At 52.2% G+C, this 21777-nt stretch overlaps 1 protein-coding gene across 1 annotated transcript; it reads right to left on the minus strand.

The window, feature by feature from the left end:
• Positions 1 to 257: 257 nt before the first annotated feature.
• ABCC10 (ATP binding cassette subfamily C member 10) lies at positions 258 to 21008 on the minus strand (the record flags this gene model as incomplete). Its single annotated transcript, XM_084228070.1, has 21 exons — positions 20845 to 21008; positions 16894 to 18106; positions 15456 to 15683; positions 14670 to 14826; positions 14288 to 14397; positions 12341 to 12420; positions 11517 to 11688; positions 10203 to 10301; positions 9587 to 9776; positions 8773 to 8850; positions 8411 to 8605; positions 7032 to 7185; positions 6652 to 6841; positions 3992 to 4335; positions 3558 to 3727; positions 2941 to 3101; positions 2370 to 2623; positions 1143 to 1288; positions 964 to 1061; positions 678 to 790; positions 258 to 411 (listed from the first exon to the last, which is right to left on the minus strand). The coding sequence occupies exons 1-21, from the start codon at positions 21003 to 21005 to the stop codon at positions 258 to 260; spliced, it is 4467 nt and encodes a 1488-aa protein (XP_084084196.1). The 5' UTR covers positions 21006 to 21008.
• Positions 21009 to 21777: the final 769 nt, after the last annotated feature.

Here is a 21777-nt window from a genome sequence, read left to right on the forward strand (position 1 = left end):
GTACAAGTGGGTTCCTTTGCCAGAAAAACCTGCCTAGAGTCCCAGATATGAAAGGTCCTGAGCAGAGGCCTGGTTCTGGGGCATCTTGGGACCCTGCCATCCAAGAATGAGTAGTTTCCAAAGTGGAACCCGGGAGACCCTCTCCCCTCTGGGGAAGTGAGGGAGAACCAAAAAGAATATAAAAGAGCGCTAATACCTTTGCCCTGAGGTGGATAAGACAGGGGAGACCCTGGAGGGTGGGGGTCAGACTCGGGGCCTTAGGGGGAGTACTGGGTACCCTGTTGGCTGCTCTGCAGCAGCTGCTGGAACAGCGAGTGGGGCTGGCTGCGCAGGGCGGCAGGGGAATCCAGCTCCACAACCCTCCCCGCGTGTAGCACCAGCACCCGGTCCGAGTTCAGGATCGTGTTGAGCCTGTGTGTGAGAAGGAGGTGGGGGAACGGGAGATGATTCCTTCTCTCTAGACAGGCTTTAGCCCTGGCTCTGTGCTAGGGGAGGGACTGCAGTTTCCCTCCAATCATGTACTTGATCAGTGTCTAGAGAATAAGGGGCTGAGATTTTGGGGGCGGGGAGCTGGAATCTCAAGGGCCCTAATCCATGGGGTCCCTGAAGAGAATGGAGGCTCTGGGTTCATGACACCATAGTTCCTGATTAGATTCTCCCACTGGACATTGGCATACCTGTGGGCAATGGTCAGCACTGTCTTGTTGGCAAAGCGTCTGCAGATGGTCTGCTGGAGCAGCTGGTCTGTCTTCTGGTCCACGCTTGCTGTGGCTTCATCAATACACAGGATCTGTTAGTTGTAGAAAGGTTATGGAAGGGAAGAGAGGAGGTTAGCTTTGGCTCCTAATCAAGCATTACCCCACTTCCTATGGTCCCCCGAAACTTCTCTCAACCCTCCTTCTTACCCCTAACATGCCTTCTGCCTGCTTCCTGGCCCTCCAATGTCTCTTCCTCTTGTCTTACCTTGGCATCTGTGAGGAGAGCCCTGGCCAGACACAGCAGCTGCCTCTGACCCAGGGATAAGCTTCGGCCTCCCTCGCCCACCTCACCATCCAGACCACCTGCAAAGCACAGTGTCTTCACCCCCAGATCCGGATCTCTCCCCACTTCCACCACCCTGCAGGGTAGGGCCTACTACTCACCCAGGGATCCGATAACATCACTCAGGTGGCACTGCTCCAGGGCCTGCCACAGGACTCTGTCCTCGTGCAGGCTCCGGGGGTCCAGATTTTCCCGAACAGTCCCACTGAACAAAAAGGGCTCCTGGGGGATGATAGCCAACTGGGATCTGGGGGACAAAGAGGGGATAGGACATGCGGTCTAAGCTGGAGATATGGACACTTTTGCTCCCAGCACAGGTTTTAGCTATAGTTCTAGCACCTCTAGAAAAGCTTGGGAATAAGGCCTAAACATAACCCCCACACTGGTCCCACCCCACCTCCAGCAGGTGGTTGGCCATGAACCTATAACTGTGTCTTCGCTGTGACAAATACCCAAGGCATAAACTGTCCTTAAGGAGCTTAGCTCTCACTGAGGTACCAAAAATGGAACAAGTGTGGCCTAAACTGTGGCACTGGCTCTAGTGGACACTGGGAAAGCAGTTGCTGGCAAAGAACCATCACGGGTTTGAACAGGTAAGGGGTACTTCAAGGTTTAAGGCCCGGAATTGGGTGCAGGCCCGGAATTGGGTGCTGAGAAGCTATCTGGTCTATTAGGTAAGAGCACCACAGGTTAGAAGAGAGGCCAGGACCAGGGCCAGGGCTTGGAATCAGGCAGGCCTTTAGGACAGAGCTCCTCTACCTTTTTCATGCCATGGGACTTGGCAAAAATGACAACTAAGTTGGGCCTCCCCTGGTGGCGCAGCGGTTGAGTGCTGGGCTGCGAGGCTGCCCGCAGCCTCTGCAGCGCCGGTTCGTTCCCCGGCCGCCGGCGAGGGTCCCACCAAAAAAAAAAAAATGACAACTAAGTTAACCTGGGGTGGGAGTAGGGTGATATTTAGTCCCTGATGAGGCCACTTGTGGCCAGGAGGCAATGGGTCCAGGTCTTGAGTTACCCTGAGCACTGACTTCCAGGGCTTGGGACAGGGTGAAAGGGAAGGCCTGGGAGGCAGTGATCTAGGAGGTAGGGACAGGCGGGGGGTGTAGGCTGGGAAGTACAAGAAAGATGAAGCAGGAGAAGTGGCCCTGGATAAAGCTGAAGATCTTGAGACCAGCTATAAATCTGCACCCGAGCACAAGGCGCTCTCTTTCCTCACCCGCCTGTCCTCTCCTCCATCTTACCCCTGAGGCACCCTGGCTGCCCTGAGGGCACATAAAGCCTTCCTAGTTGGGTCTTCCTATCAGATTAAGCTCCTTCTTCCTCCTCCGGACCTGAGCTCGGCCAGCTCCAGCTGCCTGGTGTCCACGCCGTCCAGCAGTACTCGCCCCGAGCTGGGCTCCAGCAGCCGGAAGAGCACCAATAACAGCGAAGACTTGCCGGAGCCTGTGCGGCCCACAATACCCAGCTTCTCTCCAGGCTGCACGCGGAAGGTCACTCCATCCAGGGCATTTGGCAGCCCTGTTCGGTACACCAGCACCACGTCCTGGAACTCCACGCTCCCCTGGGTCAGCCAGCCGACGCCCAGCTGGTGGGGTCCATGGTGGGGGATAAGAGAGATGGGGAGGAAGGAGGGAGGGTGGATGGAGGGGAAAGAGAGGAGAAGAATAAGTGAAAAGTGAATGGTGAGAGAGGAAAGGTAGGGAAATGAGGACAACAGCGGGGTCCATGTAGACAATGGAAACAAAGATGAGGACACAGTGAAAAAGGGTAAAGCTCAAATGGGGATATTAACGGAGCTGAGGAAGATGGTGAGGAGCAAAAGGCACAGAATGGGGAGGGGGCACTTGAGCCTTAAGGAGGGGCCTTCAGGGTTCCAACACCTGGGGCAAGGTGTAGGCCTACCTGTAGGGACTGGCCTTGAGGCTCCTGAGGCAGGTCACAGGAGTACTCCTCCAGCCGTTCCACACTCACCAGCATGGCTTCTGTCTTCGTGAAGCTGCTCACCAGGCCCGAGAGCAGGCCCGTTAGGGACAGGGCATAAGATAGCGACAGGCCCACCAGTCCTGGGGGAGAGGAGCACCAGCGCTAGGGTGGGCTTGGACATTGGGATGTGCACGGGCAGGGGTGGGGCAGAAAGGGAGAATCCAAAGCTGTGGACTGGGCATTCAAAGAAAGCCAAGAGAGAAGTCAGGAGCTATAGGACTCAGTCTAAGATCACAGATATAGATGCAGGGGAGTGGGGTAGGCCTGAAGAGGCTAGCTATGGGGGGAGGGGGCGGAGCAGGGTGCTGAAGCTGGGGGTAGAAAGGGAAAGGGATTGAAGGTGAGAATACTCGTAGTTCCAGATCACCACTGCCTGAACAAGTCACTCTTGGAGACTCAATTTCTCAAGTCTAAAATGGGAATGATGACGGAACCCTGGGTGGCAGGTGAAAATGTTGGGGGCATTGTTCAGGGAGAGGTCTAGGGCAGGGGTGGGAAGATGCTGTGGAGGTGAGGGTATAGGGCCCGGGTGGCACCTGGGTCAGCGAGGCCCTGCTGGTGCTGCACCAGGGCAATGCCTGCGATGGCGCTGACCACTGCGGCCCCCATGAGCTGTAGCCGAATGTCCAGCCACTGCATCGTGGCACTGGCAGCAAACTGGCACCTCTGGTTTAGCTCCAGAAGTCTCTGGTTCTCCTCCTCAAACCTGGGGGAGGCCAGAATGGAATCAAGGCTATTTCATCTTGCACTGACCTACCCAGACTCCTTCTCTGCAGGAAACTTGCAGCTGGGAGCTTATCCACACCCCCACAGGCCTTCCTTCTGTTTTCTTCCTCTTTCCCATACTGTCCTTAACTATCCTTCCTGCTCAAGAGGCCTGAAACCCCTCATGTTGCATGCCACTCACATCCTCCCCACCCCCAGCACCTCATCCCCCTGGCTCTGGCTTGGAGAGGCAGACTTCACACACCTGCTGGTGGCTCCGGCAGCCCGGATCACTGGGAGGCCGGCCAGGGTGTCAGCCAAGTGGGTGTAGAGTGGAGACAAGGTGAGGCTGCCCAGGCGCCGCAGCTCTCGTGAGGAGGCCCTGTAGTGGCGCTGCACACGGTAGTAAATGACGCTCAGAGGTGGCAGCAGCAGCAACAGCCAGGGCAGGCCAGAGCCCAGCATAACCAGGAGGCCCAGCAGACCTACTGCATTGGCCAGGAAGATATTGAGGAGGAAGGGCAGGCTGTCATCTGTACAGGCCACGTCAGAGGAGAAGCGGTTTAGGACCCGGCCTATGGGCGTGGACTCAAAGAAGGTCACTGGTGCCTGGAAGAGATGTGGTTGGAACAGGGCAGGGTCTGGCAGAAAAGGTGTTGGGGGTAGGCCTTCAGGGTGTGGGTGGGGGGTAGGAAAGAGCTCTATGGTAGAGAATAGGAAAGGAGTAAACTGTCCCCAAAGTTTGGGGGCAGAGGGGGGAGGTGGGTGGAGCCTGGAAGAAGCACAATGAGGGTACTTTCCCATCTTTCTGGCCAGTGCCCACCCTGACAGGCCATGCTGGACATGCTTACTCCCCTTTCAAGGGCAGGGATTTAATCTCTCTCCAGTAGATAGGCCTGTGAGATTTAGTCAGCTGTCAGGAGGAACATCCTGGATGGCTCGCAGTAAGACAGTGGTGAGGGCAGCGGGTGAAGTCGGTATTATCTCACAGCTAAGCGCTCAGGTTCTGGAGCCAGACTGTTACTCAGATTCTAGCTCTGCCACTTACTAGATGTGAGACCCTTAACCAAGAACTAAATCTCCGCCCCCCCCCCATCCCTCATTTTAAAAGGACAGGTATTTAAGGACAAGGAGAAAAAGAGAGGCACCTGCATGGTCACAGGTGGGCAAGAGAGCTGCCAGGAGCTAAATCTCTTAAGAGTCCCTACTCCTGGGGCCTCCCTGGTGGTGTAGGGGTTAAAGACAGTGCTATCAAGCAATAGACAGCCACTGCAACATGAGTTCAATCCCCCACCAGGTAGCTACCCATATGGCACAGCAGATCTCTCCAGCCTCGCCTGCTGCTCCCCTCAGCAGTGTATTTCATTCGATCAGCCTGTTCTGCTCCCCACTCTGTCTCACCCTCCACACCTCTGGCCTGTACCCAGTTCTAGTATGCATAAATAAATAAATCTTTAAAAAAAAAAAAAAAAAAGAGTCCCTACTCCTCATCTGGGAAATGCAGCTGATAATGTAACCATATCTCACAGGGCTGTAACCAGGATTAGAGACCATGTAGGCAGCTGTCAGGTGCTCAGAGCAGTCTACTTGGCCTGGAGTAGGTGCTTAGGAATTGCTAGTTGTGTGGACTGCTACTGGGAGGAACAGTAGTAGTCTTCTCCCTTCCCCTGCCTTTGCCATCCTCCAATTCTCTGCCTTTACTTAGGGAAAGTCTTTGCTTCCAGCAAGGAACTAGGTGAATGACTTTCTGAAGCACCTCCTAAAGCGTAGGAGAGTGAATTCCTTCACAATCTGAAGGTGCCTGTACAGGCTCCCGGAGGAGAGTCAGAACACAGTTTTCTGCCAGGTCACCGCCCCGACAGGCAGGGGAAAGATCCACTTCATATTGGGTTCAGAACGTGGCTCTGCAGGGAACTAGCCTTGGTCAGGTCACTCATACTCTGATTCTGTTTTCTCATCTGTAAAATGTACACACACCAGTACCTACTCTACAGACTAATTATGAGGCCCTAAAAACAGACAAGAAAGGGTTTTGTAATAATATTAACATTAATAATATTACTAATTATGTATTTACTATGTGCCAAGCACTTTCTATGTACTAAATTAAATCCTCATAATAAGTCTGTACGGTAAGTAACAGGCCAGATAGATACATAGCAACAGGGATAGGTCTTATAAACAGCCCAAAATAAAAATAATAAGAAATGAAAAATCACTTATTAAAATCTGTGCACAGGGCCTCCCCTGGTGGCGCAGCGATTAAGCGCTGAGCTGCGAAGCTGCCCGCAGCCTCTGCAGTGCCGGTTCGATGCCCCGCTGCTGGTGAGGGTCCCACATGGCAAGACAGACCTCTCCGCTGTCTCGCCAGCTTGCTCCCCTCAGCAGTGTATTTCGTCTGTCTGCCTGTTCTGTTCCCCACTCTGACTCTGGTGAATTCTCTCACCCTCCTGTGCTTCTGACTGTACCCAGTGCTTGTATAAATAAATAAATAAATGTTAAAAAAAAATCTAAAATCTGTGCACAAAACACATAGGTATTTTGCAAAAAAGATAAAGACAAAGACACATAGTAAATATACTTGGAATGACTGTTTATCAAGGAAAGGAAGGGAAATATGATAGGGCAGGCAGATAAAAGGAGGTGGAAAAACAAATAAAACAAAAGAGACCTTGCATGAACTATGGGGTATGATTAACTCAGCCCCTGCACCTCAAGTCCAATCGGAAGAGACTGTGATGAAGTTTCTTTTCTCCCCATTTTACAAATGAGAAAACTACAGGCTTAAGCACCTGGGTTTGCACTCAGGCAGCAACTCTGCTCTCAGCCTCTGCAGGTTGCAAGCTGTAAGTGAGGACTGGGAGGCAGGATGGGGCCCACTATGGAGCCCAGGTACTGGAAAGAAATCATCCCCCATCCTCTTACCTTAAAGACCCTACACAGCAGGCGGCGATGCAGGGTGGCAGTTGCCCGGAGGGTGCCGGCCGCAAAGAACACTGCCCGGAGAAGGGTGCAGAGGGAGTTGACGCCAGCAATGACCGCATAGACGGTGAGGTAGAAGCGGATGTCTGAGGAGCCACTGGAGGCAGCTTTAGGCAGTGGGAACACTGAGGTGCTGGATGGTGGGGAGGGGGCTGTGGGTAACCAAAAGTAGGGCCACTCAGGGGTTCCTTCCCCCACCTCACACACACTTCCTCTCCTCACTCTCTAAGAGACAGCTCCTGAACACCAGTGCCCCCAACTCTCACTCAGTGCCTGGTAACTCTTCAGAGAGTACCAGGCCTATACCCAGCCTTGTCACTCACTAGAGGCTTCCGGGAGAGAAGAGGAGCAGCTGGGCGGAGAGGAGGCCTGTGAAGTCTGGGCTGCTGGGGACTGGCGCCTCCAAGGAGCTATTTTTGGCTGCCTTCAGCTGGGAGATCCAGTAGGAGAGCCACCAGTCAGCTGCATTCCGTGTGCCTGAGGGGTGGAGCGAAGGAGAGCACTGGAGACTCCTTCCTTCTATTCAAATGCCCCGTTTCTGTCTTTGACTCTGGGTTCTACCCTTTTTCACCTGGCCCTCCCCACCCTCATTCGATCCCATGTCCTCCCTGTGTGTGCTTTCCCAGGCCCATCACCCTTTAGCTCTGGGGACAGCAGGATCTCAAATTTTGCAGAATGGGGCAGACTAGAAGATGGATACAGAGTGTACCCCTATGGACCCTGGGGCTTAGAGTTAGGGGCATGCCTCATCCTAGCATTGCCAGTGCTTGGTGAGTCTCTGGGCTTTGTTTTGTTTTGTTTGTTTTAACGTAGAACTGGGGTTTGGGGGATAAGTGGATTCACCAGAGACAGAGTGGGGAGCAGAAGAGGCAGATCTACTGAAATACACTGTGTGGTTTATTTTTTTTAAGATTTATTTATTTATTTATACAAGCACTGGATACAGTCAGAAGCGCGGGAGGGTGAGAGAATTCACCAGAGACAGAGCAGAGAGCAGAACAGGCAGACTGACAAAGTACACTGCTGAGGGGAGCAGCAGGTGGCAGGAGAGGTCTGTCGCGCCATGTGGGACCCTCGCCGGTGGCCGGGGATTGAACTGGCGCTGCAGAGGCTGTGGGCAGCTTCACAACCCAGCATTCAACCGCTGCGCCACCGGGGAAGCCCCCTGAAATACATTGTTGAGGGGAGCAAAGGGTGAGACAGGAGAGGTCTGCTGTGCCATATGTGGGTCAGCTCCCTGGCTGGGGATCGAATTCAAGCCATAGCAATAATAGTGCTGAGATTTAGCCCCTAGCCCACCAGGGAGGCCAGAGTCTCCAGACTTTGTAATGATTAGTACAAAGTGATAGATGTCGGAGCCTCCCTGGTGACACAAAGGGTTAACTGTCAGCACTATGAAGTAATCTGGTGCCATTGCACAAGTTCGATCCCCTGCTAGAGAGGTAACCCACATGGCGCAGCGGACCTCTCCTGTCTTGCCCACTGCTCCCCTCAGCAGTGTATTTCGGTCAATATGCCTGTTCTGTTCCCTACTCTGTCTCTGGTGAATCCTCTCATTGCCTCCCCACCGCACTCTGACCTACACCCCAGTTCTTATATGCATAAATAAATAAATCTTAAAAAAAAAAAAATGTGATGGATGTGTAGGGACCTAAACAACAGGACCCTGGGTAGGATAAGGAACTTCCAGGGATATTCTTACCTTGCATGAGGAGCAGAGAGAAGAGGATAGCCAGGGCCAGGCCCCACCCCATGGCCCTCCAATATGCTCGGTACACGTGGAAGGCCACAGCACCCTCCTTCTTGCTTTCTTCCTGCAGCAGGCGACCAGATGTGCTCTTCTCCACCTCTAGGCCCTCCTTTGTCCTCTCTGGTCTCTGTAGTGACTTGACTGTGGCTGCAAGAATCAGGAAGGGATAGGGCTTGCAGGGCAGGGACAACACTTGCAGGGGCAGTATTGCAAACACATCTCAGTGTTGAAAAAAGGCAGGTAGGCTTCCAAGAAAACCTCTCTCTAGTGTGGAGGCGAAGAGCAAGCCCCATCCTCTCCCCCTTGGGCCATACCTGAATCAGACTGTTGTCCACCCTCTGCCCAGTCTGGAGGGATAGCTTGGACCAATGGCAGGATCTCAGAGGGAGGTCCTGGAAGGTAGAGGGAGATTAGAAGAGCCTGTTCTGGGTATATATACTATGCTTTTCTAAACTATGTATGCATTCTCTTTGGACTTCCTTCCTGATTCACCCTGGCAGGCCCTGCCCTGAGACCCCACTCTGTTCAGCAGACCATTAAGTCCGCCCCTCTGCATCTGGAGGCCAATCAGCAGGCAGCATATGTTCATCCCTAGGAGAGTCACAGCCACTCCAAACACCCTGTCCAGAGTCCCCTCTCACTACTGCAGAGCTTTTTCATCAACTTCATGAAATTCTAACTAGGGGAGGCTCTCCTCATTTCTCCCTGTTTCTCTTCCAGTAAACTTACAGATGTGTATGTCTCTGGATCATAATCCTTCAGTGTTTGTGCGTGTTTTTTAACAAAAACATTTTTTTTAAACAAAAAACCTGACTGCTTTCTCTTTTCCAAGGATATCAGACTGTCTTACAGATCTGGGCCTGCAAGTTCCCCAAAGTACCCAGTCACAAAGCCTAAGTCCCCAATCCAGTATTTCCCCACTGAGCTCCTTTCCCTTCTGCTCTCCATTTCCCACACCAGTTCTGTGAAATCAGGAGAGGGCCTCCCACTAAACAGAAGGGTGACTGGGCCCAGGCCACACACAGAGCAGGTGGCAGTCTATATCAGACAGTCCATCTGTCCTCTTCTCCCATTATACCTGGGCAGATGCCTCCCTCATTCAGCTGGGCTCCCCCGAGTGGCCATTACCAGCCTGGATGAGGCGACCGGCTTCCATCAGCAACACCACGTCAGCCCTCTCCAGGTACTCAGTGCGGTGGGTACAAAGCAATCGTGTGGTGTGGCCCAGCATTCCAAGGATGCACCGTTGCAGTAGGTGGTTGGCCACATCTGCATCCACAGCTGCCAAAGGGTCATCGAGGAGATAGAGCTCCTTTTCCTAGGGAAAAGTGGGGACGCCATGGGCTCTAAGCCCTAAGTCCCCTAGCTAGAACTCAGACCCCTCCTAGGACATGATCTCAAGGCAGGCAGAGAAGAGAATTGAGAGGAACTCTAGGTGCTACCCCTACAGCAGTAGAGAAGGAGGTGAGATCTGAGGAGGGACTTCCCTTCAGTTAAGCAAGGGCAAAGCCAATGCTCAGTTTTCCTCGCTCCCAGGTTCTCAAGTTATATAATGCTTTTTAAAGGATCTTTAATTCTGCCTTAACTCTTCTAATCCTGCCAAATTCTGGATGGGATGGCCAAGGAACCAACATGACAAAAGCATGGAGGTGGGAAGTAAGAAACTGGATGCTGATGAAAATTTCTCCTCCCCTCCCCTCTCAGTTGAACTCCTGAGGCTCCAGAATCCCCACCTTTAACTTACCTGGTAGACAGCACGAGCTAGGGCAATCCGGGCCCGCTGTCCCCCACTGAGCGTCACACCCTTCTCCCCTACCTCCGTCTGGTCTCCAGCAGGCAGGATCTGATGGGACAGGCCCCCCATTGTTGGTCAGAAAACCCTCCTATACCTTCTAGCCCACTTCCTATCCCTTTGCAGGGAAGAGATGACAAGGGTCAAGAGAGCCAGGAAGGCCTTCCTGGTGGCCTAGGGGTTCCAAGTCTGCACTATTACCACTACTGCCTGAATTTGATCACCAGCCAGGGAGATAACCCACATATGGTGCAGCAGACCTCTCCTCTATTGCCTGCTGCTCCCCTCAGCAGTGTATTTTAGTAGATATGCCTGTTCTGCTCCCCACTCTGTCTCTGGTGAATCCTCTTAACCCCCTGCAATTCTGGTCTATACCCCAGTTCTACGCAAAAAAAAAAAAAAAAAAAAAAAAAAAAGCCAAGATGCTTGAGGAGACTGGGCTTAAATTTGGGGTGAGCAAGTCAGAGGGAAGAAGTCATACTTCCAGCAGAACACTCACTTGCACCTTACAGCATATCTCATCCAATCCCACAACAACCTTATGAAGTTGGTATTATTTGCTTTTCAGATGAGACCAAAGCTCGGACAAAAAAACTACCTTGCTCACAGTTGCTCCACAGCTAGTAAAGGGCAGTCATAAATTTTTAACCAATGTCACACTCACTACCCTGCTTTTTTACCAGGCAAAGGGATAATAGGCAAATTCAATGTGAAAACATTCACAGGTTTGCAGCCTGAGCCTTCCTGTGGCCTTGGAAGCAGTCTCCTTAGCTAACAGGGCCCCACACCAGAGGAAGCATTTGCGGTCCATCAGATGCTGAGACTGCAAGGGAAATATTTTGTTTTTCATCTCTTTTCTTAGTATCTAGAACAGTTTCTGGTACCCAGTAGACGTTTGGAAAATGATTAATGTAGAAACAAATGATAAATGAATATCAGATGCTCTACGGTCAAAGTTAGCAGCCCTCCTTTCCAGAGAGGTTCCCCATGTACCTGGGTAGGACAGTGGTGATGACAGTTCTGGAGGCAACATGGGAGGTAGGTGAGAAAGTCACAGAAGAAATCTACATTAGTCATTTCCCAAACGTCTAATGGGAAGAGGGTACCAAGAAGCAGGACACGCTGGGAGGATCAAAATCAGCCAGCCAGGTCCTGGTAAATGATGCCCAAGTAGAAGCAATCCCTTCCCAGAGGTGAGTCTCTGACCTGAGGTGTCAGGCACTCAGGGGAAGCAGGTGACCCGGAAGATTCAGGCCAGGCACTCACGTTAAGGTCGTCATTGAGGGCGCAGGCCTCTAGCACTTCCTTGTACAGCTGGGCATCAAATGTCTTCCCAAAAAGGATGTTGTCTCGGATGGTGGCAAACTGGATCCAGGGTTCCTGAGTGGCCAGGCCGAAACCTTTGGACAGCCCCCACACGGCTACCCGGCCATGCAACCTGCAGAGCCAGGCCAACAGCATGGGGATGGGCTCCCTCCATGCTCAGCCCCTGCCTCCCAGAAGCCTCCCTAGACTGCTGTCTTCTACCTAAGGCCCCCCTTCATGTCATAGCTTCCTGAATCAGCAGCCACTGAGGTCAAGAGGCCTTACTGAGGGTAAAAGGCTCAGTCTGCAATTGGAAGGGAAGAAACTGCTCTGTGGCTGGGGCCAGCAGCTGTCTCGGCTAGATGTATGAAGGATCGCAGCAGAGTGTAGCCTACACACTTTTTCACCTTCAAATAAAAGGGCCTTCCTCCTTCACACCTCTTTTCTCACTGGCTCCCTTTCTACACAACCACATTTTCTAACAGTAGCTGATGTTTGATGTTTCCCTTTGTTTCTTCACTCATTGTCTCTAATTTTTTCTTTTTAGCTCTTTTAATTTCTTCTTCACTCCTTTTGTAGCACTTGTAACATTCAAGTGTGATGATTTTAACTCACTTTTTTGACTGCCTTCCCCTGTCCAGACTGGGAACTCTCCCAAGAAGGGGACCATGTCTTGTTCATCTTGGCCTCTCTGGCCCCTAAAAAGGAGTCCACCACACAGCAGGGCTATGTCAGTGTTTGCTGAGGGGCAGAGCTGAGGACAGGGGGCACTGGAGGCTGGTTACCTGTGGAGCTCCCCAGCGATGGCAGCCAGTAGCGAGCTCTTCCCGCAGCCTACCTTCCCCACGATGCCCACCAGGACACCCTGCAAGGAAGCCATACAATCAACAGTCAGGTCTCCCTCCCGAGGCCCTGGGCTGCCAATCATCCCACCGAGCTTTCTCTCCAGGCCCCAATTAGTCTCTAGGGAAATTCTGCACCCCCACAGCCTGCGCTGTACCTCAGAACTAGATACCCTGCTGGACCCAGAGGAGTAGGATGTTTTACCTCTTACTCCAAGGAGCTATCCATTTCACTCTCTGTGTAAAGGGCATCTGGAGAGGTACAGTGTGTGAGACAGCAAAGGAGGAAAACTGCCCAAGAACTACCAGGGAAAGTTCTGAGGGGAACCAGAATGGGAAGAGCAGGGGGAAGGAGACAGACTACAAGGCCTGGAGGCTGGACTGCTGGCCAAATCCCATCTGTGGCTAGACTTCTGATATCTCAGAGCTAAAAGGACAGGAGTCCATTTGGGGATCTGCAGTTAAAATTTTCCTGTGCTCCATACATCATTGCACTATCTCCCTATACGGAAAGGAGACAAATTCCTTATCCAAAACCAGGTGGGGCTCCCAGAAGCTGTGTGTGTGATGCGGCCACCCTGCCAGCCAGGGTTGACTCATCTAGGAGTGAGGACCAGAATTATGAGACCCTTCCCCAGGCAGTCTCCCTCTTTTAGGCTGAGGCCTGGGGGAGGGCTCTCCAGCGATATCTGCTAATGGGGAGCAAGTCCACATGGAGAACAAAGCAGCTACAGAGGGCAGCAGACAGAAAGAGGGCACTCTGCAAGTCAGGGCCTGGTTTGGGGCTTGCTGAGACCTAGCTGCATGCTTGCCTTTGGAGTCCACTATTTATCTCTATATCCTTATTATAAATGCTTGTTTGCTTAGGCTAGCTCCAGTGGGTTTCTATGACTTACATCCAAAAAAGCCTCACTGACACATTAGTAAAATTCCTATGAAAAACTCCAGCCTTATCTTGCCTGAACTAAGAGAAAAAACAAAACACATAGCCCAAACAAGAAATGTGTGCCAAATGTGGTGAAGGCGGGTTGGGCACCCCTGGAGTATGCTGGGGTGAGCTGTGGGCCAAAGGGTTGGACAGAAGTCAATGGAGAGTGAAGACTCAGGACTATAGTGAACAGTTGTGTCCTGCCAGGAATGTTCTACTTCAAGTGCTTCTTTGACCAGGTATGAGTCACAGGGGGTGTAATCCCTTTTTAACTGGGCTAAATAGAGGCTCATACACCCTGTTCACAAAAATCTTTCTCGAAAGGGACTGTAGCAGGGCCTCTCCTCCAGATTCCCAGCCTGGGGAAGATAGTAGAGAAGCTCTGAGGTCCCTTGAGAACTTTTTAGCCTCGGAAGGTCACTTGTTCTGGACTAGGTAAACTATGCAAAGACCAGCTAAAAATGACTGCTTGAAAGACCTGTGTGTGGGGCCTCCCTGGTGGCGCAAGGGGATGGGACACAACCTATGAAGCTGTCCACAGCCACTGCAGCACAAGTTCGATCCCCTGGCCAGCCAGGGAGCTACTCACATGGCACAGGAGGCCTCTCCTGACTCGCCTGCTGCTCCCCTCAGCAGTGTGTTTCAGTCAGTCTGCCTGTTCTGTTCCCCACTGTCTCTGGTGAATCCTCTCACCCCCCACACCTCTGGCCTGTACCCAGCTCTTGTATGCATAAATGGATAAATTAAAAAAAAAAAAAAGACCTGTGTGTGGAAGAATGACAGAGCTGAGGTATCATCTCCTCTCTGATTAGAACCTGCTCAGTAAAACCCCTCCATCCTTCTGCCAGTAGTTAGAGCTACAGGATCAGTAGCTATGCTCAGCTCCATTCTTGTTTCCCGTCCCTAAACCCCCATCTCCCTCATTAGTTTGGGGACTCTCACAGGGTGTCTGACCAACAAACCTTCTTCACTTCAAGGTGACTGATGAAGGTCTCCTGGCTGGTTCCAACTGGTTCCCAGGAGAACAGGGCTTCATGCAGCTCCACTGCTGTAGACAGCTCTGTGGGGGGATCTTAACAGGGAAGAAGTCTCTCAACTTGGGCTTCTAATTTACAACTTACTGCTTGGGGAAGGTAAACCAGGACCATGTCATTGGCTTGCCTATCCCATATGAATCTGGGGGTTGATTCAGCCTGACTTGATCTGAGGTTCCTCCCTAGGAACCTGTTCTGCCTGGATCCTGCCACCTCTGGCCCTTCCTTACAATCTCTATGTACAGTGCCCAAGGGGCTACAGTTCCCTCCTCACCCTGCACTGGGTTCTGCCCTCTCACTTCCCAATTACCTGGGCTGTAGTAGGCCTGAGGATTGTGGTTGGGAAGGTCAAGAAACCGCTGGATCCGGTCCAATGACACTTTGGCCTCCAGCAGGCCATTGATCACCCAGGGGAAGTTGTTGAGGGGGAGAATGAGCATGTGCACCAGTGCCAGGGCCGTGAACACCTAGGTAGAGTGGAATAATGGGTATGAGTGTGAGTGAAACATCACCCAAAGCACAAGAGCTTTGTGGAGGCCTGATCTATGGGTGGCCACGTGGACAGGTCTTTGGAGAGCAAAACAGGGCGGCAGAACTGAGGGATAAACTGGACAGTCCCTGGGTAGAGGTAGCCACTCCAAGAAATCCTACAAATGTCAAATTTCTTTTAGAGATCCAGATTGCATCTTGATAAGCACACTGGCTAACTCATTTTGAAACCATCTCAAATGTCCAAATAACAATATCTGCTGTTCTCAGCACTGGATCATGGATTTTTTTATTCCCAAAGCATCAGAATGAGGGTAAGGGGGCTTAACACCAAGTCTGGGCCTAACCAGAAGTTGGAGAGGAAGAGAGGAAAGGAAAAGAGGAATCCCTTCATAAAGGGAAGGGTTATATATCCAGGGCCCTGGAAAAAGGTCTCTTCAGAGAATTTTCTCTTGGTCAGGAAAGGACAGGCAACTAGGGATCCTCCTCCCCGCCTTCCCAGCAGCACGGAGGGCCTGAACCCCCTTCTCCGATCCAGTGCAGTTTCCTTGCTGCTGCTTTCCCTCCCATGTTTTCATGCAGCAGTCCCTTCCCTCCTGATCCTCACCTTGGTGGCAGTAAGCTGGTGTCCCATGAGGACATAGGTGATAAAGATGACAATGGAGACGACAACCGGCAGGGCAGCCCACAGGTACACACAGGCTGCGTCCAGGTACTTGATGACCCGGAGCCGCCCCAGTTCCAGAGTCCGGAAGGCCTCTACTCGAGCCCCCAGTGCCTGCTCCCACCTGAAGAACTTGATGACCCGAATGCCACTCAGCAGCTCTGTCATGAGCTAAGGACAGGGACAAAAGAGCAGTGTGAAGTGGATACACTGCTCACTTGTCCAAGCCTCTGCCAAGTCTTCCCCAGGATCTCGGGTAATTCTGAGCGCCAACCATTGTTTCCCTAACCTAGGTTTTCTGCCTCATGTCAGTCCTTTCTGGAAGTCCTGCCTTCATACTCTTTCAGCCTTTGTTTCCCCTCCCAGTCTTTTATTTCTCCATACGCTCCAGCCAGGCTCAGGAGTGTATGGAATCCCCTCTTTCCTAGGAGACAGAAGTGGTGGGAAGTACAGGGGGTTACTGCCCTGGGGTAAAAGCACTCCTCCCATTAGGTGAGTGACTGAGGACTATTTCCCAAAGCCAGAAGATGTAGGCGTTGGGGCCTGGAGACAGCTGTAAAGACAGCACCTAGTCCATGGCTTGGGTGGTAGGGGATCTGTTTCTGTAGGAAGACACAGGACACTTTGGCCTCCAGCAGGCCATTGATCACCCAGGGGAAGTTGTTGAGGGGGAGAAAGGCATAGAAAGGAACCCAGGCCACAGCCCAGGGCCAGACAGGCTGACGGGATCAGGCAAGATGGGCCACGGTCAGAGGGACGCCTTGCATCCTAACATCTGCACTGCCCAGACTGTAAGCCAGCAAGGCACTGAGGACTTTCCCAGATGGCCCTGGAGACCTAGCCTACAGCTGTCATGAGGAAGAGGAATGGTCTCATCCCTAACCAGTTATCAGGAACAGTTCTCTAGCCCCCTGAATCAGCATTCTGAGCTCTTCCAGTAAGAGGCTGCCAACTATATTGTATGGATTCCCAGGACTGCCATCCCCCTATAGAGGTACACAGAACCCAGAACTAACCCCAATATCCAGAGTTGGCCTAGGCATTTGGTCAGTGAGGCTACTGCCTACCTCCTGTGTTACTACTAATGGACCACATTTATTTAGTGCTTACTATGTGGCTGGCACTGTACCAAGCACTATTTCATATGATCCTCACAATAGCCCTATGAGGCAAACTATTATCCTCATCTTACAGATAAGCAAACAGGCCCAAAGAAGTTAAGTGACTATCTGAGGTGATTAAACTCGTGAGAGTTAGGATTTGATGCCAGTTTTCTCCACCCTGAGCTCTTTAAACCTCAGGCACTCGGCATGGGAGGACCTAGGGCTCTGGATGCTTGGTGGGATCTCCAGATTGCTGAGGGACCCCAATAGCCCCTCACCTTGACCCGTGCATCCTTGTGCTGCAGCATCTCCTGGTTACTGGCCATGATGCGGGTGGCAATCACTTTGTTGACAGGTACCAGCAGCACTGCCAGGATCAGACCCCCTACAAAGGCCATTCCCACCTGGTGATGCAGCAGGTAGAGAGTGATGGCCAGTTGTAGGGGCAGGCCCCAGGCCTCGTGGAAGCTCCCAGCAAAGTTGAGTAGGCGCTCAGAGTCAGTGCCTAGCAGGTTCAGGACCTCCCCTGCAGGAGGGCGCCGGGGCCCCAGCTGTAGTGCTTTTCGGTATAGGATATTCATCACGGCTACCTGTGCCTGAAGAGCCACTTTCCGAATCTCATACCCATACTGATTCTGCAGCACTGCCCCCAGCACCGCTCCACTGGCTAGCCCCAGGGTATATAGCAGGCCGTTGCTGAGTGGCTCCTGCCCTTCTTCCAGGAAGCTCACCAGTAAGGATAGCAGCAGGGGGCCTGAGAATCCCATCATAGTACCCACCAGCTTTAGCACTCCAAGTGCCAGGTAGTGCCGCCCAAAAGCCCCATACAGAGCCTTCCAAAGCTGGGCCCCCTCCCTCCAATGTGCCTGGAAGACACGGGCCAGGTAGTCTGGGTGCAATCTATGGGGGAGGCGGCAAGTGTCCTGGGGCTGCCGGAGCTCGCCATGGGCGCCTCGGGATAGCAGGGGTGCCAGCCAAGCATAGGAAAAACGTGACAGCCAACTCTCCCCATCTTCAGCTACCTCAGGTTCTTCAGACAGGAGGGGCTCTTGGGCCCAGGGTTCCCGTGGTCCCCCAGGGACTGCCCAGCCCAGTCCATAGGCCAAGAGAGCAGTCAGTTGCAGAATGAGAAAGCATAGGCGGGAGAGGGGCCCTGGGAGAAATGGGGGCAGAAGTGTGCCTTGCTGGCAGTGCCACAGGAGGGTGAGCACGAGGGCTGGGGCTGGCAGGAAGGCAGCCAGAGCCAAGGTCAAGGGTCCCCGGGAGCAGCCATGAGGAGAATGGGCCAACGCCCACAGGGCCAGGCTGTGGCTCATCCAAGCCAAAGCTGCCACGCCCCCTGCCAGCACCTCTAGCCCTATGGGTCCTGGGCCTGCCCCTGGTGGCAAAGCAACTGGAAGGAAATCTAACAGTGGAAAGATGGAAAGCAGGAAGGAGGTTACAAGTCGGAGGCGCCAGCCAGGACTGCAGGGTAGGTTGTAATCTGGACTCCTGGGGACAAGGGGGAAAAGAGAAAAGGAGGCACATCATGGCTGACTCAGGGCCCAGACACACCTCCAATAACTCACTTACCTAGAGGGAATCAATTCCCATTTCTGCATTGTACACCTTATACTACCCCACTTTACCCTGGAACCCAGAGCCTTTTCTCCCCAAGAAATCTTCCTGGATTAACATAATCCATTTTTCTAATTTACCCATACCATTTCTCACCATTCTCTCACCACCAAAATTAATTTTTAATTAAAGTTATATTAAACATGAAGAGCCTGGTTAGAGGGGTCTTCCTGGTGGCGCAAGGGGTTAAGCATCGCACTATGAAGCAATCCACAGCCGGCCAGGGAGCAACCCACATGGCGCACAGACCTCTCCTGCCGCCTGCTGCTCCCCTCAGCAGTGTACTTCGTCAGTCTGCCTGCTCTGCTCTCCCCTCTGGCTGTGGTGAATTCTCTCACCCTCCGGTACTTCTGACTGTACCCAGTGCTTGTATAAATAAATAAATAAATATTTATTAAAAAAAAAAAAAAAAAGTCCAGCTGAGGGCCTCCCTGGTGGAACAAGGGGTTAAGTCTCAGCACTATCAAGCTATCACCAGCCACTGCATCAAGAGTTCAATCCCTGGCCAGGGAGCTAACCCACATAGCACAGCAGATGTCTCCTGTCTCACCCACTGCTCCCCTCAGCAGTGTATTTCAGTAGATCTGCCTGTTCTGCTCCCCACTCTGTTTCTGGTGAATCTTCTCAGCCTCCACACCTCTGGCCTACACCCTACTTCATGTATAAATAAATAAAATAAATCCTTAAAAAAAAAGTCCAGCTGATCACAGATATATGGAGGACTTTATGCTAGAGAAAAAGTAAATCTTTAATAATTCTATTTCCTAAGAAATTAGTATTTCCTAAGAAAGTAATATTTCTTTCCTAAGAAATAGAATGATGTTGGCCCTTGGAGGCTGGAACACTGACACAGTGGCTATCAATCAATCTTATGACCTTGGGCAAGTCTCCTTCCTGCTCTGAACCTTATGTTCCTCATCAATGCAGTAAGCAATGAGGAGTTGGGAGCCAAAGTCCTAAGATCCTTTCCTGTCTGAGATTCAGGATCTCTCTAACCTTTTTCAGGAAAGCACAAAAGTCTGCTTTCTTTTTCAACATTTTAAAAGGACAGCTTTATTGGGAAAAGGAGAAAGAAAATGAGGGGCACCTGCATAATCACAGTTGGGCAGGAGACATGCCAAAGCATAAAAGTTTGTTAAATGAAGTGAAGAAAATTTGTTCAAACCCCTCCCCCATTTTTATTGATTACATGATTAAAGTATGAAGACTGTCCATTTTTAATAGATACTTTTCTGAGCAGGCTGTGGATATCTGTGCTGATAAACCCTCTCTAGACTTTTGTCTCATTCTGCATAATACATCAGGATCCCTCCCAGACCAAGCATATCTGAAATTTTTCCTACCCAAGGAAGGTATTCATTGGCCCCTGAATTCATCTTGGATAGCAATACATTCTGTCCATCAGATGAGGGTCTCCCAAAGGCAGAGACTATACTCCCTGTCTTGCCAGCAGCTAGAGTGACACTAACTTTAGCCATATCAATCCATACAGGAACTAAACACAAAACCAAAGTCAGTTTGGCACCTACACCTTACATCCTCTAAAGGATTAGGTCTTTGGGCCTCCCTGGTGGCACGGCGGTTGAGCGCTGGGTTGCGAAGCTGCCCGCAGCCTCTGCAGCGCCGGTTCGATCCCCGGCTGCTCCCGGGCCACCGGAGGAGGGTCCCGCATGGCGCGCTGACCTCTCCTGCCGCCCGCTGCTCCCCTCAGCAGTGTACTTCGGTCCTTCTGCCTGCTCTGCTCCCCGCTCTGGCTCTGGTGAATTCTCTCACCCTCCCGCGCTTCTGACTGTACCCAGTGCATGTATAAATAAATAAATAAATCTTTTAAAAAAAATAAAATAAATAAAGGATTAGGTCTTTGATTTTGTTCTTCTCTTTTACCTACTGCTTCCTCCTCAGCTGACCACATACACTTTTCTTAGCCTAGGAACACAAGATTCATAGATGGAAGTGGTGAGGCTGGACCCACAACTTCAACACAAGTTATCCTTTGTGGCTCAGAACACTCATCCAATTTTGTCTCCAATTCATAATGACTGTGTTTGGGCATCTGAAAAAAAAATCTATAAAAGTGATGATTTCTACCACACACTGGGCATTTAAAAATGTGCGAGGGAGTGTGCTATATGTTTAATTAAATGCATGCTAATTAGAAGAACAACTTTTCCCCTCTCCCCTCAAAAGACAGTCACACTGGGCCTCCCCGGTGGCGCAGTGGTTGAGCGCTGGGCTGCAAAGCTGCCCGAAGCCTCTGCAGCGTCGGTTCGCTCCCCGGCCACCGGAGGAGGGTCCCACATGGCACACATGGTCTCCTGCAGCCCGCTGCTCCCCTCAGCAGTGTACTTCGGTCCTTCTGCCTGCTCTGCTCCCTGCTCTGGCTCTGGTGAATTCTCTCACCCTCCCGCGCTTCTGACTGTACCCAGTGCTTGTATAAATAAATAAATAAATCTTTAAAAAAAAAAAAAAAAGACAGTCACACTACAGAGTTCATTCTACTTTTGCTCTACCCCAGAGACCTTACTATTCTGGCTACACTGCAGGGCAATGAAGGTTTCGGGAAGGGTCTGCAGGCATACATGGACTGATGTCTTGCACCTGTTTTTACCCACCTCGGGGTGCCCCAGTGGCAGGCACTGAGCACGGCGAGAATCGCGTGGGGCAGGGCGCTAAGCACCAACTGAGTGAAGCAATGGCCCATAGTGTCCCCCTCCCACACGGGGAGTGGCTGCAACACGCTGGTGCCGCACAGCTGGGCCAGGAGTCGCTCCATGGAGGCTTCACCTGTGGGGGGGAAGGTCGAGAGTGGAGGGAAGAGAAAGTTTCCCCCGAGGAAGGGTGCTCCGTATTCCAAAGGCCGCGGTCTGGGCTGGGAGGCGGCAGCCAGGGCGGGGGAGAGAGGTGGCTGCTGGCCAGGAAGCGGGGTGCTGTCAGCAGCACCCGACCGCCGGCCCCAGCCGGGGCGCCCCGCCTGCAGCCCGCTCCTCTCGGGGGACCCGCTCTCGCTTCCGCGGAGAAGTCTGACCGCGCCCCTTCTCACATTACCTCAGAGTAAAAACACAAGAGTCTGGCTCCCTGGAGCGGGTTGACTTCTGCATTGGTCACCCACCCGATCTCCGGTTTCCCCCTTTTCTCTAGGTCCCAGTCCCAGGAGGCCGGAACCTCGAACCTGAAGAAGGGCCTGCCGGCGCCGGTGGCCGCAAGAGAGCTCGCTGCCGGCTCGCAGCGCCGGGCAGGCGGGCGGGCGACCCCTAGAGGACGGATGACCTTGCGCGCGCCGTGGGCCCCTCCCATGCCCAGGCCTTCCGGGCGTGCGGGCACCGCCCTCTGCTCTTTATGCGAGGTGCTCGCTGATGCAGTCAGACCTTTGTATTGGGGCATGTTTACCATGCATTATGTATTATTGTGTTATGTATTTGGCTGCTGATGGCCGCTAAGAGGAGAAAATTTAGGGTGGAGGTGTCACAGGATCTGAAACTGCAGATGGGATAGAAATGATTAACGTTAAATCAGCTGTAGAAATGAAAAATCCTTAGGTGCCAACT

The sequence above is a fragment of the Talpa europaea genome (assembly GCF_964194135.1).
Source record: "Talpa europaea genome assembly, chromosome: 2".
Taxonomy (NCBI): Eukaryota; Metazoa; Chordata; class Mammalia; order Eulipotyphla; family Talpidae; genus Talpa; species Talpa europaea.